This window comes from Candoia aspera, chromosome 6, assembly GCF_035149785.1.
Source record: "Candoia aspera isolate rCanAsp1 chromosome 6, rCanAsp1.hap2, whole genome shotgun sequence".
Taxonomy (NCBI): Eukaryota; Metazoa; Chordata; class Lepidosauria; order Squamata; family Boidae; genus Candoia; species Candoia aspera.
Window position 1 is genome coordinate 82,492,025 of NC_086158.1, and position 9,692 is coordinate 82,501,716.

The following is a 9,692-nucleotide window of genomic DNA, read 5'->3' on the forward strand; positions in this document are numbered from 1 at the left end:
TCTTAGTAGTCAATGTGTTCTTATATTGATCCAAACTACAGGAGCCTGTGGATGGCAAGCTCCAAGTGCTAGCATTTGGATTTTTAAAATGTAAATAAAATAGGCAGAAGCAGTGCAGAAAACATGGAAAGGGTTCAAGTATAACCCCTCAACTCTCAATCAATTCCACAAATGAAGCAGGAAGATTGCACCATCTAGTCCAGATAGCCATAGCAATCCCTTAAGTACAATTATTCACCCAAAATTAAAAAAAAAGTATACTTGTTTTTGTTTAATCAGTGAGAATGATTCTCTCTTTAGCAGCTGAGGAGGAAATTAAAGACAATGCAAAGAACCCCTTTCCAGCAAAAGATACAGCTCTAGTCTGTGCAAGAGATTACTTTTGGAACTGATCCCAATATGGTAGCATAAAAAAACACTCACACAGGGCCTATTGCCTATAACAGATTTAATCCAGTCAACTACTGAGTCAAAAGTTGCCAGAAGTTCTGGCAGCATGCGGTCACACTAACTGAATCAAACCCCACTCTTTTAAAAATTCAGAGTCCCCACCCACTTCCTCCAGAAAGAGTCTAGGAATTCATGAGCTGTTGCACCAGGAAAGGCTGGCAAAGCTGCATTGTATCATGAACCCCTTCTCCATTTGCCAGGCAGAAAACAGTTGATGCATTTTGGCCATCATGGCTAATATTTCAGAGATGAGTTCGGTGCTTCCAGGCTCTGGAAGTGGAATGGAGAGACTTGCTTTTTCGGCTGTTCTTTCTCTCCAGCTCTTTGTTTGGAGGATTAAGCTGGCCAAATGGGTTAAAGACTGGGCTTAGGTGTTCATAGAACACAACTTACCGGATGGAATTACTCAACTCTGCACGTACCTGGGTCTGTCTGGGGCTAAATTTAATATCCTGCAGGTTAATTATTTGTCAACTGACTTTTTTTTTTTTTTGGATATTCTTATAACACACTAAGCTTTTTCCCTTGATTACCCAGTTAAATGAATTATTTAAGTCTTTTATTTTTTCTCTTGCTAGACATAAGAGCTGCTAGGGTAGCCACTTCATGGTTTTCTAATATCTACAGAAATCCAAAGGCATTCAAAAGTCATATGGTCCCATGGTGAACAAATCTGCTTATATATATATATATATATATATATATATATATATATGAGCCATGCTGCCCCAAAGTTATTTATTAAACTGTTCTACTGACTACTCTCACTGAGACTTTATTTCCACAACTAAAGTCACTCTGTTTTCATCAATATAACTGTAAGAAGAATCAAATCTTGCCATTGCTCAAGTCTATTCCTGTAATAATCATTTTGTGGCTTAGAGGTGTGCCTGCAGGTCTCCCATGACAATAGTTATAGACTTCCAAAAGAGTACACTTTTCTACTCATATTTAAGGTCACTTGCTCTTTAGTACAAGTCAAGTTCCAGTCTTGTTGCAAACTGAGATGTCATCGCAATATTGCAGCCCCGCAACCCAGTTATTCTGGGCAGATGGTTTAAAATAGAGAACATATTGTGGTGATATATTGGAAGCACAAGTTTGGATTAAGAAGGCCACAATTAACAGCAGATCCAAAGGCCACAGTGGGATTCAACAGTGAATCACAGAAACAAAATTGCCATGGTCTTTAGAGTTCTTAAAATGAGGTGAATAAACCAAATTGAAGTTTGCAAGATTATGTGTTACATGTAATCTGGGTAAGGCACGAGATTTAAGCACACGTGGCAGTGGTGAGGCCCTGAAATGCCGTTAGCCTCAAGGACGTAAACTGGACCAAGAGCTTCTTACTGCTGTTATATCCTGTTCTTTGTTTGATTGCATCATTTCCAATAAAAAGAGATTCTGCCTGGATAATTATTTATTTGTAATCTATAAATGTGCCTATTTGTGTATTTATTTTCAGAAGATGTCAGGTAAAACACTGCTGGTGAGAAGATAACTTTAACAACATTTCTACTTTGTGTTTGGTACTCAGTTTCACAAGCCTGCCATTAAAGGGAAAGGCAAATTTTGAGAAGCCACTTGTCTGAAATTTAAAAAAAAACAGTGCTAAAAGTCTGAGATATGAGAGGAGCTCCTCTATTTTGTACAAAAACACTGAATTAATACCATAAAAAAGATTGGGGGAAATCAAAATGCTTATGGCGGTTGGTGGTCCCTCATGGAGACATCAAAATAAAATGTCAAAGTCTCACAAGATTGCCAGAACTGACTATTTTTTAGCATTCTCACTTAGAATCTCATGAGATTTTTACCATTCTTGCTCATAATCTCACACTAATTCAGTGAGAAAACCAAACCATTAGAAAAATTAACGTAAGTTAACTTTAATTTTGATGTCCTGCGGTGGCCGTCTGCATTGCTGGCTTATATGGTGATCTCGAAAGATTCCAGTTATGCTGTAGAGGCCATAAAGGAAAAGGTTGAGAACAGCTGCTCTCGATCAATGACGCTGGAATTCCTACTGGTATTATCAGAAATTGCTAGGAAAATAGAGGAACGTGCGTGGTTACAATGCAGAGAATGCCCCATTTGCCTTTCCTTCTAACAAAAGCCCAAGTATGGGGGTCTGTGTATAAGGCATGGATTTAGATATCCATTTTGCCAATATGACCTCCCTGATAATCCACAGACATGTTACCAAATGTTTGCTATTGCTCAGGGTATGCAATATCCATGCTCTTCTTTTTTTTTTTTTGCAACAGGACTGGCCACAGTTAAACCTTTTTTCTCACAAACCTTCAATGCAAGGATGTGATTAGAACGCAGAGCTGCAAGTGTGGTGCTTAGATATTCCTAGGGGGACAGTGGAAACACAGAACGGGGTCAATTCAATTCACTGTACCATGAAAATCGCAAAATAAACGTGATTGTTCTAACTCCAGTTTGGTTTGCAAACTCAGCCGAGACCTTATGCTTGCATCTGTTGCAATTCTTTACCTGTTTCGGTCACCTCATCTGTCCTCAAGGCTGGTATTGTATAACACATGCATAACCTCTTGGTGTGCTAATTTCCTCCACTGAAACAACGGTATCAACTTTCCTAATTTGTTGCCCAACAGAGGGACTATGGATACCATATTACAGTGGACTTAAATTTTCAGTTCTTACTTTGCTGACGGTAAAGAGAACAGTAACTCAGTGCATCCATCCATCCATATATCATTAAAAGTTGCCACTAATATTGCTGTCAGACCTCAGGCAGCTATTATTCAAACTATCCAGAGGACCAGATGAAGATTCCATTACTATTATTATTATTATTCTCTCCTCTCTCTTTTAAAAGCATATGATGGTTGGGAGCAAAGGCAATAAATCTATTCACTATTAAAACCCATATCATGCATTATTGGTAATATGAACAGAATATTAACTAAGAAATCAGTTGTGAGATTGGAAATAATGGCCAGTGACTTCAGTTCAGGCTTCCCCAGTCTGATGCCCTCCAGATGTGTTTAATTCCCATAATTTCTAGCCATCATGGCCATCAAATTAGGGAAATTAAAGTCTAGCATATCTAGAGGGCACCAACTGGGGGGAAACACATTATCCAAGAAACCCTGCAATGCAGGCTGAAACTTCTTGTTTGTGTCTCGAAATTCAAATAACACGAATTTTTCAATACCATTACATGAAAATGAAATCAAAATATTTTTATGATCTAAAACTTGGGGGGTGGCATTTAGGAATATTTTTGGCAACGATCTGAAACATAGCAGCAATGTTTAAAAAGAAACAACATCTCCAGTTTCTATGATTAGCTTTTAAAATTAAATTCTCAAACCATGCTGGCTGCAATTCCTATGTTTTAGGATTCTCAACTCCAGAAACAGAGAGCAAACTAATAGTAGCTTAAGGCACACCTTCCCCCTGCAAATCTTTGTTGAAATTTCTCAGCCATAAGATATGATGTGTTTGTTCTCATGCTGATTTCTTACCACTGAGCTCACAATGGGATGGAGAGAGATTTCTTAAATAATAATTCTAATAACTAACAGTGTCCTAAGCTGAGAGGGCTAGATCCTTTTCTCTTTATGGTCCTATATTTTTTTACTCTTTTTATTTTATGATCGTGTTTGGGGCTCTTTTCATTTTGATCAGTGCAAGGAGAACTTGCATCTGAACTCAGAAAAATGTTGAGACACCACCCAATACATAATATTCCACTTCAATTGCTGTATTAAGTAAATACCCTTGGCCAGAACATCAAGTCAATCAGCCAGCTTTTGCTTCCTACACCCTTCTGTTTTAGATGCCTCTGAAAGGTTTATTATCTACATACTGTTGTCATCCAGAATTCTTCACCAGCTGTAGCTCCAAACTTCTCTTGGAGGAAGTCCAGATCTCAAGTCTGTTTTCCAAAGGGATTTTCAAATCCTGAACAGAAAGTGTTTAAGCTTCTGCCTTTATTATCATTTCAGCCTCAATGTTTGATGTCTTTCCAATGTATTCCAAAAAACAGTAATCATTGTTTATGCCAGGTCAGATCTACTTGAGCCTCATGATACATGTCTTCCACTTTGATCACTTTGGTAGCAGTGGACTCAGGATAAGAAAATCAGCTGGGCTGCCTTCCTGGTTATCTGGAATTTTGTGAGTATGTCAAGGATATTCAGAGGGCAAACTAGTGAAGTTGCTCCCAGCCAGCCCTTCTAACTTTCCAGAGTCTTCTGAGGGGCGCCCAGGTCAGGGTTGCAACCTTCATCCATGACTATGGATGGCAGCAAAGAATTAGAGATTTATATATATCTTTGGAGTCCTTGGTGCTCTCTGAGCTTAGTTGTTTGCTTGCAGACGTTTCATTATCCAGCTAGGTAATATCATCAGTGCCAGCGAGTGTGGGGTTTAGCATTGATGATGTTACATAATCAGGTAATGAAATGTCTGCAAGGAAACAACCAAGCTCAGAGACACCAAGGACTCCACAGTTCAACCCTGAGCTACAGATACATATATATCTTTGCTGCCATCTAATGGTAGCCTAGAGTTTTGCAGCCCATATCTTGTAATCTGAATGCTTCCTGCCATGCTTTTTATCTGAGGAGGCAGATATACTACCAACCAAAGCAAACAATTGCAGCTAACTACACTTTTTACTATCTAAAAACAAAACAAAACAAAACAAAACAAAAACTTATGTGAGTCCCTGAGTTTTTTAAATTTAGTAAAAGTATTTATATATTGCTTTTTATTTTAAAAATATTGAAGTATATGATGCTAGAGGCTGACATTTTGGATTAGGCAAAATTCCCAATTAATTTTGTATTTAATTTTTAAAAAACCTAAAATAATTAAAGTCAGGTGTGACAAGAAGCTTGATAAGCACCAAAGTGATTCTGTGGACTTGCTGGCTATGCATAGTTAATTTATCTGCCAAAAAGAAAAAAAAGTCACCTAGATGGACCCTTTCTTCATACCTTTTAGAACCAGGGAGTACAAACAATACATTGGCATTCATGAAACTATGATACTGTATTTCAGAAGTTCCAGAAAAGAGAATCTAATGATAGCCAGGTATTATCTCCCTTGTGAAATATTATTTTTTGCACTCTTTTTACTAGTGCATGGAGTTGAAATCTTCCACAGATAAGTATCTAAAATACGTTGTACTTTGCTGATATTTAGGCTGGCATTAAGCAGTTTCTCTCTCTCCTCCACCAAAGATCTTGATTCTATGCTTCAAAGATTCCATCCTGAAACAGACAGCCTTTCTACAATTGCATCTGTTAAAGACTTCAAAATACTGAGGAACTGTTTATTCTTCTGAAATCATGATTCAATCTTCCTGAAAGTATTTTATACTTCCAAACCTAGAGCAGCAAGCCAATTTATTTGCAAAGGTTTTAGTGCCAATTTAGACATTACAAAACCCCAGATTTGCACATTCTTCCCATGGCCTCACCTTATAGAAACATCGAAGCCAATCTGTGGGCACATATAGAATTTTCCAAATAGCTGGCTTCCTTCTCTATGATTCCCCAAGTTTTTTAGCTACAAGGAAAGGTAAACATGCTACACTCATGAAAGAAAGAATGGCTTAGACTGACCCATCATTCCTGTATCCCTACACTCCAGTGTCACCTCTGGGAGCATAAAGAATAACAAAATAAAGGAAAGTGGCTAGGTCAAATGTAGGGAAGTCTATCAATGGCTAATGCTTGCTTTAACAGATGTAGGGAACCAATGTATTTACAGGCAAAATGCCACTGATTATGAGCTGCTGCAGAGCAATCATGGGACAGGACTATTGCCTTTGCACCTTGCTTATAGACTGTTCTAGGCCAATGACTGTTCATTATGGAATGCTGGAACAGATGGACTTTATCCAGCAAAGGCTCTTAATTTCCAGCTAACCATTTACCAAGATCTTGTTCTGGCCTTTTACAAGCTGTGGCAAAAATAGAAATTTAAGCTATGCAATCACCCCTTATATTCCTAACCCTCCTAGAATTTCTGGACCCTCACGGTGCGGCAATGCAGTGCCCAGTGATTGCCACATTTCTGAATGTTCACATGGCAGAATGCTTTCTTCTAGCAGAATCGCTCATCAAGCAATATGTCACAGTCCTATTTTCTAAGAGGAGGAATTACTCTGGATATATGTTAGGATTCAGGGCTAATCCTCACTGTTTTCAAGAACCATCTATTAAGTAGATAAACTTAAACTCTGGCTCAAATTTGATGCATTTGAGAAATCTTCCAAGTTGAGATTGGAACATGAAGTCCTGTTGAGCATAATTGTTTATTGTCCAGATAATCTACAGGAATCTAAATCACTTTTCTTTTCAACTCCAGTCAGCTTCATATAAACAATTGCTTAGTGGAGACTTCGGCATACTGAAATATTGTTTTGATGCCTTTCAAGTAAGACAATTAAATCTCAACATATGCAGTATTGGCTTTGTCAAATATTTGATTTATTTTTTTTCTGTTTAATGACAATTGTATGATGTTATGGTTTTATTTTGTTTTTATGGATATAAACTGCCAATAGTCACTGTAAAGTTGGCAGTGTACAAATCACATACAAGTCGTATGGTTAAGAATGCAAATAAGATTCAATGGTAATGACCGAGTTTGCATTGGATTCTCAATGAATTAGCATTGGTTAGGACAATGCCATCGGTCCCTGAGATTAAGAAAATAAGATCAGCTACCTCAAATTCATTTTCAAAACTTTCTTTAGACATTTGGAACAGACAAAATCAATACTTGGCTCCTAAACTTTCTTCTCTTCTCCGATTCCTTGATCATCCACTTTTCATCATAAGGATAAATTTGATGCAAGAAATGGGAATATAGTTTTTTATAGGCTTTAGAGGATTTTAGAGACTTAGCTGTTGATGGAAACCTTGTTCTGCTGAATCAATTTTGCAAAACAGCTGGTCACACATTTTAACTTGGTTTCAAATGAGTCACATTTGGTAATTCTTTTAGACACTAACTTATATAAATTGTAACTTGTTTACCTTGTTTAGATAAAATAAAACTTTAAACCCTGAAAAAGCTTTTTCAGCATTGTCAACAAATTATTGCTATATAAGATCAGACATGTAAATATGCATGTGTGGTTGTGTACATTCCCAACTTTTTATTCCCCCGTTTTTTTTTGTTATATTTTTCCCTTCACTATTTGTCTTCTAAGCACAATAGTTTTTGTCATGTTGTTTTCTTGTTCTTTCTCTCTCTCTCTCTCCTGTTAGTTACAGTTATGGTTTATCTAAGCATCCTAGAAGAAGGCAAAACAGCAGGGCATCTGCCCTCTGGAAGATCATCCCCCCAGAGATCTGTCTGGCTCCCACCATGATAAAGTTCCAGAAGGCATTGAAAACATGGCTGTTTTCCCAGGCTCTGGGGTAGGCCGGCTGAGGAGCCCCTGGAAGACTTTTGCTGTTCTCTTTGGTTTTTCTGTTTGTGCAATCATATCCGTTGTTCTTTTATCTTATTGTTCTGGCTTTTTATACCATAAAGCACCCAGAGTTGTTGGGGCTGAGGTAGTCTTTAAAACTATGCCAATAAATAAATAAACAAAAAAATGCTGAATGCTATCTGAGCTTTTGCATCACCTGAGAATACCTGCTGTGCTAATTAAAATGTTAGCTTCCATCACAATCAGGTCATTTAACCCTGCAATGCTTTGGTGGTGCTCTGCTGTCATTTTAATGTGATTTGAATAAAAGAAAACATAGATGAAGAGCTGAAGCATCCCCAAATAATTTCTGATACAGAATTTGTGGGGATAGATCAAGGAAGGACCTTTGCGTGTCTCTCTAGAAAAGGCTGTCCTTTCTTTGCCAAGAAAGGATCCAAGCCACAGAATATCTAGGGAGGGTGAGAGGAGCACAGGAACTGAAGATGGACCTTCCTAGCTGACCTGTCTGTAGTTCCATAGAAGCTATTCAGGCCAATAAGGGATAAGATATAGATGTAAGTTCAAAAACCCAGACGAATCTGCTTACCCTGTGTGGATACTCTCCGCATTGACCCTGCAAAAAGAGAGGGATTAAAAAAGAAAATAATTTAAGTCATGTAACCCAAAATAGATTCAAAGAGACAGGGCCACAGCAGGTGCATAGTTGTCAAAACTTCATTCATCTTGGTGGGGATAATGGTGGTTTACCCACCCTGAACACTGGCCTCTTATCAGAAAGAACATCTTGTACTTTTCAACATATTCAACGTTCAAATCTATTGGCCAATTCTTCTTTCTACAGTTAGTGTACTTTAACGGATCCTGTATTCAGGATCAAATGTGCCCACGGTTCTAGAACTGCCCATTTAATGTATTCCTTTCTCTGCAGTTAGTATTCCCTGATGTGGAGTGAGGGAATTTTGTTGGAAATTTTCGCAGCTACAAAATTCATCAGTGAAACTTCCTGACAATCCATGGGAAGCCATTCATTCCACTGGAAATGTACAATTGTTATGTCTTGCAGCTGCCTCTTCAACTATATATCTTTAGTTTTAGGTTTTGGGACTTTTTGTTTTTCTAATAACTATTCTTACCTGTGTATATCGATTAAAAGGGCAAGTTATATTCTTTTGAAGCAATAACTTACTGGGACTATTGATTCAGGCATACAGAAATAATCAGAGTTTTGAACATTTCTGTATTCTAATGTGACCTAAACTTTCACACTCTATGTTAATTTTACCTTTTCTCCTTTTTGTCCTGGGATCCCCTATTAAAAGAGAGAGAGAAGGTGGGGGTGGGTGAACAATGTTGAATGCTTAATGATGACAGACAATATTGAAACATAATATGATCAGAAAGCTTAGTATTAGCAGAAGTACTTACTAGTTGACCTTTAGGACCATCTGGCCCCATTGAGGGGGAAGAGTTCAAGGTCACATTGAATGAGAAGGTAAATTAGCTTTATTGCAAAAATGATAGCACACGTTAAACAAAGTACTGGCATTAGAGAGAGGAGAAATGAATTGCATTCTCTTTTGAGATTATTACTATGTCCATATTTTAAAATCCAGGTGTACCTAGAATCATCCAGACAACTTATATTAAATGGGACTTCATACTGTAGATGTGTTATCAAGGTGGGCACAATTGGAATTTTGAACTGGCAAAGAGTTGTGGGTTCACAACAGAGCTGCTAAGGGAGGCTTGGCTAGGCTTAAAACCTTCTTCACCCAAGGACAAACCCCCTCACCACTGCCTTTGCCAC

The 9,692-nt window shown here is 37.8% G+C and overlaps 1 protein-coding gene across 1 annotated transcript in view; it reads right to left on the minus strand.

Moving 5' to 3' along the window:
* Positions 1–9,340, minus strand: part of COL13A1 (collagen type XIII alpha 1 chain) — a 67,698-nt gene extending 58,358 nt beyond the window's left edge. Inside the window, exons 1-4 of the mRNA XM_063307840.1 lie at positions 9,311–9,340; positions 9,168–9,194; positions 8,472–8,498; positions 2,752–2,808 (exon numbers count right to left, since the gene is read on the minus strand). Of these exons, the coding sequence (XP_063163910.1) occupies positions 2,752–2,808; positions 8,472–8,498; positions 9,168–9,194; positions 9,311–9,340 (141 nt within the window). The remainder of the gene's footprint in view (positions 1–2,751; positions 2,809–8,471; positions 8,499–9,167; positions 9,195–9,310) is intronic.
* Positions 9,341–9,692: the final 352 nt, after the last annotated feature.